Here is a 19,739-nt window from a genome sequence, read left to right on the forward strand (position 1 = left end):
TCCCGAGTTAAGGAACTGACACTTATAGTTGAGGCGTTCAGAGCACACTTCGACTAACTCCATAAAACAAAAAGTTGAGAAAATCAATGATGAAATGTATATTGTTTTTTAAAATTCCCCTGATAATATGGATTGAAATATATAATGTAGAATGCATAATAGCAGGTATAGCTTTCATCTAACGGTATATAAAATAAACTAAAAAAAATAGTCAACAAACAATCGTTAGTAATGTTGTGGTAATGGTGGAGTTAATCGAAGTGTGCACTGAAAAAAGTAATAAAGTTAGGTCTTGATTTTTTTTATTTTTGTATTAACGAAAAACTTACTTTTTATACACATGATATGTGCAATTATCCCTGCGGCAATTTTTAGTTCGATGGAGATGGAGGTGAGGTATATGGGAACCCCTTGCCCCTCAACACCCTCTTTTACCTACGAACTGACAATTGCCGCAAGAAAAATTGCCTAATATAAATATGGAATTATTTGTGTTTCAACCAGAGATGGTCTGCTTTTTTAGGTTTTCGACGGTCACAAAGTTGTAAACGTCAAAAACATCATATACCAGTAGAAAACGTATAAAAAGTAGTAAACGTCATAAACTTAAAAATGCTACGTTTTCACCACATTTTTTACTTCAAACTAATTGCAAAAACTTGTTTTTATATTAAAATGCATAATAAAAGACTCAAATGTTAATTTTCTTTAATTTTTTAAATAACTAAAATAATTGAACAATAAATTGGATGACGCACGCCATCTACAATCTGCACACTTCCACTACTTTACGTGTGTTGCATCTGTCTACAAAGTGATTTTGTTTATTTTGTCGAAAACCTTGTTTTGGCTAAGTTTACGACGTTTCCGACGTATGTAATATACGTCAAAAATGTATGTCATATACGTCATAATTTGCTAAAGACCAACTAAGGTTTCAATAAAAGCCGAAAGAGCATTGAATGTACACGTTGCGAGCAGAGCTACATTTAAATGTGGAGTTAATCGAAGTGTGCACTGAAAAAAATTGCATATTATTCAGTGGTCAAAAAAGACTTGTTAATTAAAGGTGCTTATCTTTATTATTCAGGAAAGATATTATAAATATAAATAGATATGGCTATATCAAAGGCTTTGACACTAAAATCTCAAATTTTTCAAAAAGTGGAGTTAGTCGAAGTGTGCACTGAGCGGCTCAGTTAATAGTTTGGTCGGTGAGCCCATGCGGATCAAGCAGCTAGATCATCTAAAGAGTTGCTACATTAATACCGGAATTATCGAATTGTGGGCAACGGTTAAGTCACTCTGGAACTCTGGAAAGAATGAAAATAGGGTCTCAGCTACGTTTGGATACGTTACGCTGACTGATCCCAAAAGCTGTGCAAGTTATTTAATCGACCATTTGTCGAGCAACCCCCGGAAGAGAAGAGTAGTACGTTACGCTGACTGATCCCAAAAGCTGTGCAAGTTATTTAATCCACAATTTGTCGACCACCCTCCGGAGTAACAATGCGAAGAGAAAAGTACTATGTTCCATTAGATCTCTTTTAATCGGGGAGGAACTACCACAGTTTACAATGTATGTTGGTGCAAATGCCATTCGGAACGCTAAATCATTCGAAAGGAAGGTTAGGCACTGACGGTATCTCCATGGTAATGCTTAAAAAGCTACTTCACTATCTCAAGAAATTTCTCGACCCACGAACGTGCTCGAAGTCTGGAAAATCGGCAGGTTGGTCTCGCTACTGCAGCCAGGTAAGGTCAATCGTACAGGCCGTTTTTGTCGCCCTTAGAAAAGACTCTTAAGGTTTTACTCCTTCCCAGCATCAGATCGGTTGCCGAACAGCACTGCATGCCATCTCCACACATATTAGTCGAGAACTCAACCTATCGCATGCGTTGGGACAGTGTTGGTGGAGCTCGACATATCAAAAGCCTTTGATACCGTCGAACACACCGTGCTGTTTTAGGACATCGAACAGACTACCCTCTGGCGAAGTTGGAAACGTTGGATAAACAATTATATGTGTGGACGCCAGCCGTACGTGGCAGTCTGGAGCAAGAAATCGAAGCCTCGTAGAGTGAAAAAGGGTGTTCCAAAAGGTGGGGTGATATCTCCGGAACTGTTTAACCTTTACCTTTCTTTTTATTCCACCACCTCCAGACAACATTAAGATAGTTACGCATGCGGATGATTGTACGATCTTGGAGTAGGGTACTTTCCTAATTACACTTAAGAAAGACAGAACTCCGATTTGAACGATCTTAAAACCATTTTCCACGCGAGGAATATTCAAATATCCGCAAATAAATCTACGGCCACTCTGTTCCAAAATTCCGACCACTAACTACCCCAATATTCTAGGAGTAATGGGCTGAGTACATAAGCTGCCTCGCCTGCTTACCGTGCTTTCCTGCTTCATTTCTGACATAATAAAATTAAAAGAATAAAGAAGAAAAGGGCAACCTAGTTCGAAATTGGTTCGGCCTACTTTATTCTATTATCAGAAGCAAGCAAGGTAAGCAGACGAGGCAGCTTATGTACCTAGGCCTTAACATTCGGCAGCATGTTCACCTTGCTATGCTGAGCCAGTGTGGTCCGCGAACATAAGTGCAAGGTGATGGAACAATATTCAAACCTGTTAGAATGCTGCCTTGAGAACTGCAAAAGTGTGTCTCCTCATGTCTCAGTGGACCATCTGTTTGAGGGGACGAAGATTTTTCACGGCAACACATTGTCATGCTCCCAATCAGGGATGCCAACTGTTCCGAGCTAAAAATCGCTACCGATAAGTTGTGTTAAAAACCACCACAATCTCTACTGACTAATACTATGTTTACATTAACGAAATCCACTCGATTTCAGCTGTCAATTTCATTGCTCAAACGTCAAATAAATCCAATCGACTTCAGATGAGTTTTCATTTGACGTATACGCAAAGGAATTGACAGTTGAAATCGAGTGGATTTCGTAAATGTAAAAATAGTATAAGACGAAAAAACACTACGAAAATGTATAAAAACGACAGCATTTATCAATTGTTACACAGAATGAGAAATTGTAAAAAATAGCAAATTCATGTTTTCCCAGCAAACCAAATGTCTGATGTCAGACACGTCTGAACAATTTCGGAAGCAAAGTCGTTCAGATTTCGTTCCAATTTCTAAACGATTTTTCGGAGAGGAAATAGTTCAGATTTCGTTCCGATTTCGGAACGAATGTCGAAAAGAAATTTCCTTTCCGAATTTCCCAAGGATTTTCTTCAGATTTCGTTAGGAAATCGGACCGAAATCGAAATTATGTCAACCACTTCATACAACTTTCGTTAAGATATCGTTACGATTTCGGATCAGATATCGGACGTATCGTCCGAATTTTGTTCCGATTTCGTTACGGTGTCGGTACGACTGGTTTGCTGTGTTTATCCATTTCTGCAATAAAATATCCGATTCCAATGCTTGCCCATGCTTTTTGAACACGACCTGCCAACCAAATATTTCACTCACTGCACAATATACTCTTTCAGGGATCCCAACTGTTTCGAGGTAAAAATCGCTACAGCCACATACGCACCATAGGTCTGTAGCGATTTTTACCTTAAAACAGTTGACATTCCTGCTAAAACAGTGGTTTTTGTACGTCAAAAATCACCACAAGTAGCGGGAAACCCACCAACTTGGCACCCCTGTACTCTTTTTCGTTTGCTTTAAAACTGATGACAATAATAAACAATGTTGCGTAAAAATCGCTACAACCGCAACCCTAAACAGCCACTGTAGCGATTTAAAATAAAAAATCGCTACAGCTCCTAAAAAGTGGTTTTTGTACGTCAAAAATCAACCACATTTGGCGGGAAAGCCGCCAATATGGTATCCGTACTCCCGACACAGTACTTGCTCGGGAGTTTCCGTGAGAGTCTTCTCACCCATAGTGAGAGGTCCAACGATATAAGAAAGAAACTCTAGATCAGCAAGCCAATCAAGTAGGTTTGCATAGCATTCCCTCAGATGCAGATGTGGTAGTAGAAGAAAGCGTCATTAAGCGCCATTTTATTTGAAGAGAAGTGTATGTTTGTTGGAGTACGAGAACGGGTTTCTAGCAAAAAAATGGAAAATTAATACTAAATGGTACTATTTTGTAGATTCCGGAGATATGGTATTCTATAATGGGCCATATACATACGGTCCGTTGTGTGACGCGTTGCGCGTTGAAAGCAACAACCACATGAAACATGTGTAAGCGATGTCAAGTTTGTTCTTGAAGTTTTCATGTGGTTGTTTTAACGCAACGCTCAACGCGCCGTATGTGCAGCGACCTTAAGAAAGTCTATGGCGGTCTATAAGAAGACCTATGGTCGTCTACAAGAAGACCGTTGCTCGTCTATTAGAAGATGTATGGTTTGCTATAAGAAGGCCTACGATATGTTATAAGAAGAAAAGCCTGTTAGCTAAATGTTTAGCAGTAAACTTTTTATGTCCACTGTTTACTAAAAGTCATCGAAGTATGACACCACACCGGTGTACATTCAACTTGAAAACGTTTAACTCAAGGTTGATTTTAAAGTGTTAGCGCAATCTGTGTTGTTGGTTGCATTGTTTACATTATTGTTTTAGACCTATTGCAATTTTTCGCACCAAAAAAGTAACAAAAACAAAACACTTCAATACAAAAAATTCTAAAGAATTTCAGCAAATCGTTGAGAAAGTCCCAGTACGAGAGTCGCGTTAAAATAAAATCTTCCTTTAATTAATGGTTTCTTACGAAGTGATTTGAATCACTGTTCCTTTACGTCCTCCAATTTTGTTATTTATGACTCGATTGTATATGTATGTGTAGGTATTAAAAGTGAGTCTAGAAGACAAGGCCCTAGGTGGAGGACTTGATGCCTGATGAATAACCAATAGCGAAACGATCATAGCATATTAGTTGGATGTTCCACACATTCCACCAATATGCTACGATATCACTTTTCAATGCAACTGCCCATAACTCAATCAATTAAATTAACTAATGCTAAGTTTACATTTACGAAATCCACTCGATTTCAACTGTCAATTCCATAGCTCAAACGTCAAATGAAATCTCATCTTGATTCCATTTGACGTTTAACCTATGGATTTGACAGTTGAAATCGAGAGGATTTCGTAAATGTAAACTTGCTATAAATGAGAGTAGTTCACCACTTGTCGATGTAAGAATCTTTACCGTTAAATTAAAATCGTCCTAATCCAATCATTGAGCTAATATGAATCGTGGTACACTCGTTGATATGAGAGAAGTCTCTCTTGTCCCTTCTGGGATGTTTGTGGAACAATTATATATTATAATCCAATACACACTACTCGAATCCAACACACTGTTGTTGACCCCCTTTTATCGTTATCACTTTTCAACTCAAGGCCTTTGTTGAAAACTTATTTTTCACGTGCAGAAGAAGTTTCACTCTTAGCTAATATTAAAATTAGCGCTCTTTATAATGATAATTGCTCTATCATGATACACATATGTATTTCATATGTATACATTCATCCATACATAAAATGTCACACGACATACGTCAAATTACAATTATGATAGAGTAGTTAATCATTATAATGAACAAAATCGTTTGTCCAATTAAATTCCATTAGATTCCAAGGTGATATCGAAGATACATTGGATTTCATGAGCTAAACAAATATGCTACGATGCAAATGCATATGCGGGAATGCTATTCAATCCTCTATGATAGACTTGCTGATCTAGAGATTCACTCTTGTAACGTTGGACCTCTCTTTCTCTAGCTCAATTGTGAACAAAACTAATTTATGAGAGTTTGCAAATGTAATTATACCCTACACCACTATGTGGGGAGGGTATTATAAGTTGGTTTTGGCCAAAAAGTTTGTAACGCATCGAAATAATGGTCGCAGACCCATACTTATATATACCAAAATGAATGTCTCGACGAGCTGAGTCGATCTGGCTATGTGTGTCCGTCCGTCCGTCCGTCCGTCTGTCCATCTAAACCTTGTAATCACGCTACAGGTCGCAATTTTGATCGGATCGTCACGAAATTTTGTATGTTGATAGGGGTCCCGGAGGGGAAGAAGCCTATTGACTTTGGTGATGGTCGGATAATATTTAGGGGTCGGAAAGGGCAAAAAACGTATGTGGATAAAATGACAACGTTTTTTTCCAAAGCGAATATTTCAGCTTCTATATGGGGTATACCAAAAGCAAAACCTGACAACGAAAGTAGAAAATATCAACTTTCTAATGATGTAAAGCAGGTGCTCGTAGGTGATCAAACAGCGAAGATATCACAATAGTAGCAAATAAAACCCCAATTTTCATTTTTGCGATTTTAATTATATTGACGAATATCACAGCTTTGGTTGAAAACTTTCCAAAAGTCTGAAAGTAGAAGATCCCGTCTTTACAATGATGCAAACTAGGTCGGCGTAGGTAACCAAATAACGGAGATATCGCAATAGTCGGTAATACATCCCATTTTTCTATTTTTTTGGAAATCACGCTACAGGTCGCAATTTTGATCGGATAGTCACGAAAATTTGAGGGTTAATGGGGGTCTCATAGATGAAGAAGCCTATTGATTTTGGTGATGGTCGGATAATAATTAGAGGTCGGACTGGGCAAACACTTATTTGGAGAAAAGTCAACATTTTATTTTAAAGCCAATATCTCTGTTTCTTTAAAAGGTATATCAAAAGTAAAACCTGTCAAGGAAAGTAGAAAATATCCCCTTTACAACGATGTAAAGTAGGTTATCGTAGGTGGTCAAATAGGTCAAATATGGTGGTCAAATATGGCAATAGTCGATAATGCATCCCATTTTCCGATTTTTTTGTAATCACGCTACAGGTCGCAATTTTGATCGGATCGTCACGAAATGTTGGGGGTTAATGGGGGTCCCAAAGAGAAAGAAGCATATTGATTTTGATGATGGTCGGATAATATTCAGGGGTCGGAATGGGCAAACACTTATTTGGAGAAAGGTCGACGTTTTATTTCAAAGCCAATATCTCTGTTTGTTTAAGAGGTATATCTAAAGCAAAACCTGGCAAGGAAAGTAGAAAATATCACCTTTACAAGGATGTAAAGCAGGTTGTCGTAGGTGGTCAAATAGCAGAGATATGGCAATAGTCGATAATGCATCCCATTTTCCGATTTTTTTGTAATCACGCTACAGGTCGCAATTTTGATCGGATCGTCACGAAATTTTGGGGGTTAATGGGGGTCGCAAAGAGAAAGAAGCCTATTGATTTTGATGATGGTCGGATAATATTCAGGGGTCGGAATGGGCAAACACTTATTTGGAGAAAGGTCGACGTTTTATTTCAAAGCCAATATCTCTGTTTGTTTAAGAGGTATATCTAAAGCAAAACCTGGCAAGGAAAGTAGAAAATATCACCTTTACAAGGATGTAAAGCAGGTTGTCGTAGGTGGTCAAATAGCAGAGATATGGCAATAGTAGATAATGCATCCCATTTTCCGATTTTTTTGTAATCACGCTACAGGTCGCAATTTTGATCGGATCGTCACGAATTTTTTGGGAGTTGATGCGAGTCCCACAGAGGAAGAAGCCTATTTCGTTTGGTGATGGTCGGATAATATTCAGGAGTCGGACTAAGCGAAAAGCTTATGTGGAGAAAAGTAAACGTTTTTTTATGCGAATATCTCCGCTTCTGGTTGGAGTATTCCAAAAGGAATACCCGTCAATGGAAGAAGAAAAGATCTCGTTTATATTGATGCAACGTATGTTGTCGTAAGTGAGCAAACCGAGATATTGCAAAATTCAGTAATATACCCAATATTTCCATTTTTTGTAATCACGCTACAAGTTGGAATTTTGATCAGATAGTGACGAAATTTTTGGGGGTAGATGGGGGCCCACAGAGGAAGAAGCCTATTGATTTTGGTGATAGTCGGATAATATTTAGGGGTCGGAATGGGGAAAAACTCATTTGGAGACAAATTCAGAGTTTTATTCTTTGTGAATATATCGGCTTCTAGTAGGGGTATTCCAACGGCAAAGCCTGTCAATGGAAGAAGAAAATATTACCTTTACATTGGTGTAAAGCAGGTTGGCGAAGGTGGTCAAACAAGGGAGATACCACAATAGTCGGTAATGCATCCAATTCTTCCATTTTTTGCAATCAAGCTACAGGTCGTAATTTTGATCGGATGGTCACGAAATTTGGTTGCTTATGGGGGTCCCAGAGAGAAAGAGGCATATTATTTTTGGTGGTAGTCGGATTATATTCCCTAAAATAAATGTTTACCAGTGAAAAGTTTATGCACAGGGGTAGTGGTGTAGGGTATCACATGGTCGGCCCCGTCCCGACTATAGCCTTTGCTCACTTGTTTTTCATTTGTTTACTATTTATTTACTACTTTCAAAACACAAAACCAATCTAAAATTGTCCATTAAAGTGGATGTTCGTGTACACGTCTGTCCTAGAGCATGCAGATCCTTACTGACGACACCCCTGGATGGCTGACCTAATGGCTTCGTGTCCACATGCAAGTGGTCCACTGAAGACATGGTACGGTTCTCAGAGCGGTGCTCTGACAGGATTGAATACCCTTCCCTTGCTAGACCCATTGTGACTGCTGGGAAGACAGAAGTCTTACCTCGGCTATTCGACTATCAGTTATACAGTCAGGGGTTGACCGGTGACCCTCTTATGATCAGAAGGTCTTCTTATTTATAATCAGTATATCTTCTTATTGGAACAATACTGCTTCTTCTTAATTCAGTATCTGATCTTGATTTGATATATAAACAAGTAAAAAAGTATCAGTCGGATTTGCCGACAGAGATATACCCACAGCCTATGTGAATTGGAACATTCAACTACGGATATATCGAATGTATTTAGGGTCTATTCAGAATTTTGAGGCCCTTTTTGAACATTTGAACTGACAGACAAAAAGGTGGATTAGAATTAAAGTTTAAAAGTGTTGCGGAGAAGGTACTTGAAGGAATGGATCGGCATAGTTCCTTATGAAAGTGGATCTTATTTTGGGAGTCATATCTTTTCGATAGATATCGCACCCAATAGTCATTTCAGTGGGTCATCGTATAACATTTGGACCAATATGTCAGGAAGCATGAACTTGTCCACGGAAAACATAATATCGCTGTAAATCGCTGTAAACCGAATAGCATCGGCTAAACTGCACTTAAACAAAAATGTTGAATTTTTGCAAGGAAGGTACCTTAAGGTGAGGACCAATATGGGCCATTTTTGGAAGTTTAACTAAATTTGGACAAAATATTAGAAGATCCAAAGTTTGGACCAAATTGGTTACCCCGTTCATGAAAGTGTAATGGTGTATGGTATGCACCATTATAGTGACATTTTTTAAATTTTGGGGGAAGTACTAGAATTTGTGGACCGCTATTGCCCATCTTCGAACTGAAAGTAAGTTTGGACAAAATATGTGGAACCGGTTGACCAGTTCGAGTGGTATAGTGCGCTCCAGCCACTACCCATGGTTCCATAGGGATTTTTACAACGTTTGGGCTATTTTCTCAGGAAGTATTTATTTGCCCCTGAAAAAACTTGTACCGTCGCAAAGAGGGTCAGTGAATGCAAGTTGCTTCAACAAAAATCAAAGTGATTCGAGAGCAGGTCTTAAAGTGAATTTATTCCAAATTTTCTGGGGGTGGTACCCGAAGAAGTGGACAAATATGGTCTATATTCGAACCTGATCTATACCTGGTAGATATATTAGGATGTGTAAAGTATGGACCAAATCGGTCACTACCTTCAAGTGTTATCGTGCGCACAATTTTTCCGAACATTTTTGAACTTTTGTGGGGGAGGTACTTGAAGGAGTAGACCGATATGGCTTATCTTCGAACATAAACTATGTTTGGACAAAATATTACGAAGGCCAAATGTTGGACCGAATCGACAGATTCGTTCGAGAGTTATCTTCCGCTCCAACAACTACACACGGTGTCATAGTGGCTTTTTGTATCTTTTAGGCTATTTTCTCAGGAAGTATGGACTTGCCCTTGATGAAACTTGTAGCGTCGTATGGGGGGCAGTGAATACAAGTTGTTACAAATAAAATCAAAACAATTCGAGAGCTGGTCCTAAACTGAACTTTTCCAAAATTTTGTATGGGAGGTACCCGAAGGAGTGGACCGATTGAGTCCATATTGGAACCTCATCTAAGTCTGGTAGAAATTTCAGGATGTGCAAAGCATGGACTTAATCGGTTACTCCTTCGTGTTTCAGCACACTTTCAGCCGCGTAGAATTGCCGCATCTCTACGCGGCTGAATGTGTGCTGAAACACGATTTTCGTATGCTTTGACTTTTGACTTAAAGCCGGAAGAACATGCAAGTTAATGAATTAAGCCAGAAATCCTCTTATGTGACGAGGCCTTTACATCATGTTCGACTGAAATAGCGCCCCCACTTAAATTTACAACTTATCCATTATACGTGTCTGTAAAATGTTCTATTTCGAATATTTCAAAACAATAACGGCTGGTCAACTTTGTAGTATCATGGTTTGTCTGTTTACCCTAAAATCTGTAACAATAGTTGTGTCTTTTTACTATTTTCAGTAATAATTATTCAGTAACTTCTTTTCAGAGGGTAAGAGAGATTTTACTCTTTGATGCGTAAATAGAGAAAAAAGTAAAAAGACAGCATTTAGTAACATTTCGTAATAATTATAACAAATTATCTCGTAAAAAGACACAGCTAATTTGTACAAATTGTTGCTGGAAGTCGTCTGTTAACACAAAAAGTCAGCAAAAGAGAGCGATTCGAGAGAGACATTTTGACAGTTCTGAATAAAAACTCCTTACTCTCTGAGAAAGTTCTTGCTGGGAAAGTAACCAGACAGACCTATTTTAGCTGTGTTCCTTTACATACCTGAGGTTACCATTTTTACCATTTGTTACCATTTTTAACCTGCAAAGCGTTCCTTAACCCCAAAAAGTGGCAAAACTGGCAGCAATTTTTAAGAGAGTGAGAGAGGAGAGAGAGCACATACATATGCCTTTCTCTTCTACCACAGGCTACCAGCAAATTTCTGCAGGTAAAAAATGATAGAACTGATTTTTCGACTTTTGTTTGACGATTATTTCACAATGAAGAAAAAATGGACGAAAAACAGAAGAAAAAGTCGAACACTGACAACAAATTAAAAACTGTGAAATAAAAGACGAAATTTGATTTTTTTATGTTTTTTTTTTTTACATTGCTGCCGGATCTACCATTTTTCCGTTCCTTTACTTTTCTGGTAAAAATGTTCACGAGAGAGGAATTTTGAACAATTTTGACACTTTTCTCTTTTACCACTGTTACCAATAAAAAAAAAGTAAAGGAACAAAGCTTTAATTGTATCATGATATGGGCATATGGGCTCTCTTTTACAGCATTGCCATATTGAAATACCTAAATTCTGTTTGATTTTATGTATTAATAATGTGGATAATACCCAGGTTACCATTTTTCCGTTCCTTTACTTTTCTGGTAAAAATGTTCACGAGAGAGGAATTTTGAACAATTTTGACACTTTTCTCTTTTACCACTGTTACCAATAAAAAAAGTAAAGGAACAAAGCTTTAATTGTATCATGATATGGGCATATGGGCTCTCTTTTACAGCATTGCCATATTGAAATACCTAAATTCTGTTTGATTTTATGTATTAATAATGTGGATAATACCCAGGTTACACTTAACCGGATTAACCCAGTGGGTTTGTAGGTATTTCAAATGTCAATTCCATAGCACAAACGTCAAATAAATCCTCTCGAAGTGGGATAACCCGGCAAAAAACTCTAATGTAACCGTATTATAATGCACGAATTAATTTGAATTATGGCAGTTAATGCAAATTAACGCTGCCGTCTGTCTGTCTGGGGTATTAGTTCTCTCACGTGTGGTTTATGTGGCAATTGGGACACCAACGCACTTTCAAAAACAAGTAACAGAATATATGTCTTTTCATAGCCAGTTATAGCAGTGAGGATATGCCTTTAAAAGTAAAGAATTTTCAATGTCCAAAACATTTCAATAGGCTTTACTATAGCCTGAGTACATAAGCTGCCTCGCCTGCTTGCTATGCTTTCATGTAGTGGGATTCTGTAACTCATTTTTGCTGTTATCGATAATCGTCGGTAAAATTAAAATGCTTAAATTTCGATAATTAACGAAATTTTTCGGTAAGTTAACGATGAATAAAAAGTAGTCGCTTGCCTCTACCGACACATATAGTGATGCCAACTTTTCTTTATGTTTTTAGTCATAATTTTGCGATTTAATTTTACCGATTTTTGTCGGTAACAGCAAAAATCAGTTACAGAATCCCACTACTGCTTCATTTCGACATAACAAAAATAAAAGAATAAAGAAGGCTGAGCCAATTTCGAACTAGGTTGCCCTCTTCTTTTTTATTCTTTTATCAAAAGCAAGCAAGGCAAGCGGGCGACGCAGCTTATGTACCAGGCCTTAAGACCTTAACTAGGCGTTTACACCAGACAGTTTGTCTTCAAATACAACTCTGATTTACTAACACATACATACAGTTAGGCAAGAAATGTATTGCAAAAATCAAAATTGTAGAAAATTTTTTTTTTTTTTTTTTTTTTTTTTTTTTTTTTTTTTATTAAGTCTATAGATTATATAATCCTTACAGACTAAGTTACAACTAAATATTTACAATAAATATATGTTTCATTAGGTATTTAAATGTAATATAATTTTTCGTTTTACTGTATTGCGATTATCTGAAATATCAAAAAGATCGTATAATTTATTAAAATCAACAAAAATTCGACGTAGCGGGTCATTATTTGCATAGTTTGATCTAAAATAATTTATTTGCAATAGCTGGTAGCTTCGTGAAGGTCTGAAAGGGACATTTATAAAGATTTTGTTTAAGATAAAATCCGAAATTATTTTTCCTTGTAGAATATTTAAGAGGAATGTTACATTCAGCATAACACGGCGACTCTTTAGTGTAGGTAATTTAATTATGCTCAGTCTATCTTCGTAGGAAGGTAGAGATTGTGGATTCCAACCTTGACCTTTGAGGCAAAATAGAAGGAATTGTTTCTGTACTGATTCAATTGCATTTGAATGAATCGTATAGGGTGGGTCCCATATAATCGATCCATACTCTAAAGTACAACGTACAAACGATATATATAATTGCTTTGTTACTAAAGGGTCGGCGAATTCCTTGCTATATCGCTTAATAAATCCCAACGTTTTATAAGCTTTGTTAGTAATTAAAGAGATATGCTCTCTAAAATCCAATCGGTGATCTAGATGTATTCCCAAATCGTTAAAAGACTCTACGTATTGAACTTTACGATCATGTAGGTAATAAGTTGTGTTTATCTTTTTTAGCCTATAGTATGACATATGTTTGCATTTCAGTAAGTTTAATTCTAATAAATTAGTTTCACACCATTCATAAAATCTGTTTAAGTCAGATTGTAGGAGAATGTGGTTTGTAGAATTATTAAACGAATAATAAATTTTGACATCATCTGCATACATTAAAATATTTGAATGATTTATAACACTTGGTAAATCGTTTATGAATAACGTGAATAAGACAGGCCCAAGATGGCTTCCCTGCGGAACTCCGGATTGTACAGAAATTTTGTGGGAAATAGCATTTCCAAATTTAACCATTTGAACTCTCCCTGATAGGTAAGACTTTATCCACTTCACAAACATATTGGAAAATCCCATGAGATGTATCTTTTGGAGTAATAAATTGTGGTTAACTTTATCGAATGCCTTACTAAAGTCAGTATATATGCAATCTGTCTGATAGCGACATCTGAAAGCTTCGTTTACAGTGGTAGTAAGTTCCAAAAGGTTTGTGACAGTGGATCGATTCTTTCGGAAACCGTGCTGATAATTTGACAAAATAGATGAAACCTGAAAAGATAGTGAATCTGTTACTATTTTTTCAAACAATTTTGGAATCGCATTCAACTTGGCAATGCCTCTGTAATTAGATACTTCTGATCTATTTCCTGATTTGAATAATGGGACAATAAAAGATTCCTTCCACATTGGAGGGAAGTGTCCTGTTGACATAGATTTATTAAATAGTATGTATAATGGAAAAGCAAGATTATCTGCACAGTATTTTAGAATACATGCAGGGACTCCATCCGGTCCAGGGGTAGTATTATTTTTCAAACTTTTCATGTTTTTTAGTATTGTTGTGACGTTTAATAAAGGAAGGCTTATTGAAGAAGACTCAGCTATTGTATATGGGTATTGGAAATCATAAATATGCGACTTATCAGAATAAGTTGATTTAAAAAATGATGCAAATGCGTTTGAGATACCAATATCATCATCGACAGAAACCGAACCATATTTTACAATCTTGGGGAACACTTTAGACCGACGCTTGTCGTTAATGAAACTATAAAATGATTTGGGATTAGATACCAATTGATTTTTTATTTTATTTATATACATATTATATAGCTGTCTGTTTAAGGTAGTGTATTTTGATCTTGCAATGGAGTAATTTGCAAAATCTGAAAGATTACCACTTCTTTTGAACTTTTTATATAGTTTGTTCTTTTTGTTTTTTGCTTTTGACAATGAAGCAGAATTCCATGGGGGTCCAGTATTCATTACTATTTTTCTTTTGGGAACAGCTTGTGATAAACCACTTTCTAAGATAGAATAAAACTTTTTTAACATTTCGTTTAAGGATTTTAATGATTGTAGTGAAGTCCAGTCGACAGAGCTCAGATATGAATTTAGCTTATTGTAATCTGTACGGGAGAAGCAGTAGTTATTATTTTTTGTATTAACGGATGTGGATTTATTACAGTGAAACGGCAAGGAAGATTGTAAAGTTAATGTGGGATGATATTTATCTTCGGGGCAGACAAGAGGATTACATGGGAAGAGTAAGATATCGCAGGGATGGCTCACAAATACTAGATCAAGCAATTTGGCGTAGTTATTGTAAACATTATTAATTTGTGATAGACCAATGCTGAGTAAAGGGTTAATGCTTTGGTTTATACGTTCGCAAGTTGTATGTGGAAGAAGTTCATTACTATCAGAACTTTGAGACCACTTTATTTCAGGCAAATTAAAATCTCCAAGAGTTACAAGAGCATCATTCGGTTTGGCTGATTGAAAAGCATGAATAATAGATGAAGTATGCTTCAAATATAGATCAACACTTGAAGAAGGCGGTATATACGAGCACGTGATATACATTGATAACATTCCCAAGCGGATTTTTACTGCAATAATTTCAATATCTAATGATAAAGGAAAGTCTATCTCTTCTGTCGGAAATTTCGAAGCTACAGCTATTAAAACACCGCCACCTCTTTTTTTACCACAATCTTTTCGATCACGTCTGAATATTTGAAATTGATTACAAAAAAGTTCAGTATCATATACACCGTTATGAAGCCATGTTTCTGTGAATGCAATAACATCATAACTAAAATCAAAGCTATCTATAAATAAGGATGATAATTTAGTGTTTAATCCTCTTACATTTTGGTACGCGATGTTTATATTGTTAGCAGAAGTTAAAGATAATTTGTTAGTAGAAGGTAAAATATCTAGTTTTTTGATGGATTTTTTGGTAGACGTACAATGTCTGTTTTAGGTTCATCTTTGTAAATGTATTCGGTTATGATTGCTTTCTCAGGCCAAAATGATGGATTAATAATTGTTTCATATACATCCTCAGGAACTATAATTTGGAATGAAGTCTTGCGTCTCCTTTGAGCGTATTTAAATTTAACTACATTTATTTCAATGTTAGCTTTTAGTTTGGCCATAATATAAGCACTTATATCTTCAGTAGTCGTTTCAGCAGCAAATCGAGCAGCGAAAATAGCACGTTTTGGTGTAACTACTCTTAAATTCAATGGATTTGGAGATGGCGTGCTTAAATTGTTTGGAGATTTTGGTGTTGCTTGCGGTGAAAAGAATGCTTTTGAGCCAGAGGGAGTCGACAAGGTTTTATTTTCTGCTGGAAAATGGGAAGATATGCCTTTAGATGGCGTATCATTGATTAAAATCGACGAAATAGATTGTGTGGAAGCTTCATTCTTCGATTTATCATTCGTAATGGAGGAAGGTTTTTTCCTTTTACGGATAGAATCAAGTGGAGATTCAAGAAAGTGGTCTAAGGATGATGCTTTATCGAAAAATTCCTTGTATTTTAAAAACTTGTCCATTAAAGAGTTCAATTCTAGGCTCATTTCATTAAATGCAGTTCGTGTTGTTTTAAAAAATGAATAAAACTCAGCATCATAAATTCGACAGTTAGTGCAGCTCCATCGTAAACCCTTATCTTCTCTGAGATTATCGGCAGTTTTTGCAGCTAATTCCACACATTTGATATGATAGGCATCAAGGCAAAGCCAACATGATACCATTATTTGATGTATATCATCGATCTTGCAATTTACTTTAGTACAGCTCATTATAGTAGAAAATTAGTTACTTTGCCAATAAGGGATTTCAAGTATTTTTAAGCTTTGCGAATGTTTTAAAATGATCTGGTACGAATCTTTAGTAGAGACGGGAACCAACGTGCATAAATATGTTATTTGAAAGTTTTTATGTTACGCAAGCTTTTTGTGCTACAGCCAGATGTAGGGGATGACAGATAAAGATATGGCAACTTCAAATTACAGCTTTTTTTCAATGCACTTGTGTTTGTTTACGAAAATCGCACAAAAGGGAATATAAAACAGGAGTAATGTAAATTTTTTTTCGTTTATATATTTGTTTTGTTTATAACAACTCAACGGATCCGAGTTATGCGAAAACTCGACAACACACAGTATGAGTAGAACTTCGAGAGTAAGAACGTTTAAGTTTATGACTTTTTTACGGCAACGGGAGCGAGAAATTCTTTATTTTATTAAGATCGAATTAAGAACACGTCCGTTCGTATAGAATGTCTATGTTTCATATCAATTGTTCGTTTATGGCAACAAATTATGTAGAAACTATACGGTTTTTTGTGCAAATCTCTTGCTATAGGTCCTTACAACAATATTCCGTCAAAATATGCAAAGGTTATTTGCGATTTATAACAAATACGGTCAAAAATAAGAATTAACTACTACTTGGGGGTGACAATAAAAGTATTGCAACGGGAAAATCAGTACTATAAAACTATAAATTTTTGCAATTTTTTGCGGCCATTATGCATTTTTATGACTTTTGTGTCTAATAATAGACAAACAGTATTGAATGTAATAAAGTTCAGTGATAAAAAAATGCGGTCATGGAGGGTCTTCAGACAGGTAAAAAACGCATGGGACCATATTTACAATAAACAATGATGAATCGGCCACAGGCAAGTATGCCAAGAATGAATATTTGATTCAATATGTATTGTAGGGTAATGGAACAATGCAAAACAGTCCGATTTTGGCTTTGAGAACATTGAAATACCTCTGGAAAATATATGGAAAAAATTGACACCAGTGTAGTATTTTGAAACGACCTACGACAGAGCACTATTTCGTCTCTCAATGGTATTTATATGATTTAATTTTTACTAAGTGGAGAGATATATTTTCCTCTGCTATCATAATAAATCCAAAAAATTGCGCCAAATCTAATAAAACCCATCAAATATGGAAATTAAACCGCTACTGGAGAAGCTGGAATACCGAATATTTGGGTACTATATTCTTTACCATGGAAAATAGTATGCCAAATTGGGTTCACGGATATAACAATGATTGGGAAGACATCTCCACTGACAGCATTAAGAAATATTTAATAGTCATTAGTCTGAAAGTCAGAAAAATCGATCCCGAAAGCTCAAACAAAGTCAACTACTACCATTCCAAAGACCAGATCATGACATGTTAATCTTATTTGTGTAAATTGCCGATGTAATATAACAACACAAAACTCTTAAATACATCGGGCCAACATCCTGATATCAACCCTCATGAAATGTTTGGGTCCAATTTAACAAAAAACTCCAAAAACATCCTCCAACGTAGGATCAAGATTTACTAAAAATTGGGGAACCAGTATCCTTACAGTGGAACATACCGAGCATTAATTTTTGGTTTAACTAAGTTCATTAATGCTCCAATGAATGAATAAAGTGGATAGACAACTCATTAAGGAACACACCTTTGGTAATTCTCGAAGAAACCATCGATTTGGCAATTTTTGCAATACTTTTATTGTCACCCCCAAATAGTAGTTAATTCTTATTTTTGACCGTATTTGTTATAAATCGCAAATAACCTTTGCATATTTTGACGGAATATTGTTGTAAGGACCTTTAGCAAGAGATTTGCACAAAAAACCGTCTAGTTTTTACATAATTTGTTGCCATAAACGAACAATTACAATTACAATTGTTTGTAACGTTACTTTCAAAGATAAAAGTAAACAAAATAAGAAAATGTCTATAAATTATTGTAATTTAAAAAACTAATATTTTTCACATTTGATTGAATATTTTGGAAAACATAAATAAAAATTCGTTAGATTTTCAATTTGAATCTTTCCATATCATTCCACTAAATGCATAATTTCTCGCAGAAAGTAGAATTCTTGAAAAAATGTTTGGGGTCTCTGGTAGTTCATCGAAAAAAGAGAAGCTGCTTCAGACATTAGTTTTTGAAATCAAAATAGCACACGTTTATTAGGGCTTTTTTTCAAGTTTATCAAAATACGCACGCATATTAACAAATATTGTACTGCCTCTATAAGCGGTGTTTTAGTGTGCGGCATGTCGTTCGGACCTGGAGGAGGTTACATGTCAATGATATGAAGAAGTCTTTATGGGAAATAGTTTTTTTCTGAAGAATATGTTCTTCAAAAAATATATATCCCTAATATACATCGAACATGGAAATAAATATATAAAATGACTTATGGAATTTGACACTAACATTACAGCCCGGTTCAGTCAGCTGAGTATTGCTGTTACTTTGTTTGTCGGGGAGCCTACATCACACAATCTAGTTTTGGGGTTTTGACAATCAATACATGAAGTCCTGTCATGTGTATACTTTGGGAAATTCTTATTATTATTCCCAATTCACATAGCTCACAAGGTATGTCGCAATTTTTTGGACCCTGTTTTATATGGAATGGAAATGTTAACTTTTAAAACTAACCTCGTAATATCACCTTTGTTTAACTATTGTGTCGCTTAAACGTTTTTGTTGTTGCAGTTATTAGTTTAAAAATTATAATTACAACTTCATATTTAATCGCAAATTTTGTGAGAATTTTAAATCACGTGTTATTGTTTTCATTGCAACCATCGTCGTAACCGTTGTCAAACAAAACAAATAATTTAAAAAAAACAACAGAAAACTTCTCACACATTTTAGTTTGTTTGTTTTCTCCGTCCATATTTTCCCCAATGGGGAAATGTTGCATTTTTGGTTAGAATAACTTACAGCGTTGGTATGTGACGACTACCGGCATTTTTTCTCAATCTTGCTTCCGCCATTTCTTTCGATTCGATTTGTAAGTTGTATTTCTTTTTAATTGAATTCGATTTCGTTACATTCGAATTTCCTCGGTTGTTTTCGTTAAAATCTCACACACAAAATATTTACTTCACATCACTTTTGCCACTTCCAAACATTTACGTTGAATGCATTCGACTGAAAAACTGAAATAATTTCAAAGCTACGATTCTTGTTTTCCCAAAAAAAATTTCTGCCTATTTTAGTGTGGCGTTTTTTAC

At 35.9% G+C, this 19,739-nt stretch overlaps 1 protein-coding gene across 1 annotated transcript in view; it reads right to left on the reverse strand.

The window, feature by feature from the left end:
• The window catches only part of LOC141398711 (uncharacterized), an 85,310-nt gene extending 65,571 nt beyond the window's left edge, over nt 1–19,739 (reverse strand). Inside the window, exon 1 of the mRNA XM_073976286.1 lies at nt 19,447–19,739. Coding sequence (XP_073832387.1) covers nt 19,447–19,499 — 53 coding nt within the window. The 5' untranslated portion in view covers nt 19,500–19,739. The remainder of the gene's footprint in view (nt 1–19,446) is intronic.

Source organism: Musca autumnalis, unplaced genomic scaffold (genome assembly GCF_047663935.1).
Source record: "Musca autumnalis isolate F117 unplaced genomic scaffold, ASM4766393v1 scaffold_1, whole genome shotgun sequence".
Lineage (NCBI taxonomy): Eukaryota > Metazoa > Arthropoda > Insecta > Diptera > Muscidae > Musca > Musca autumnalis.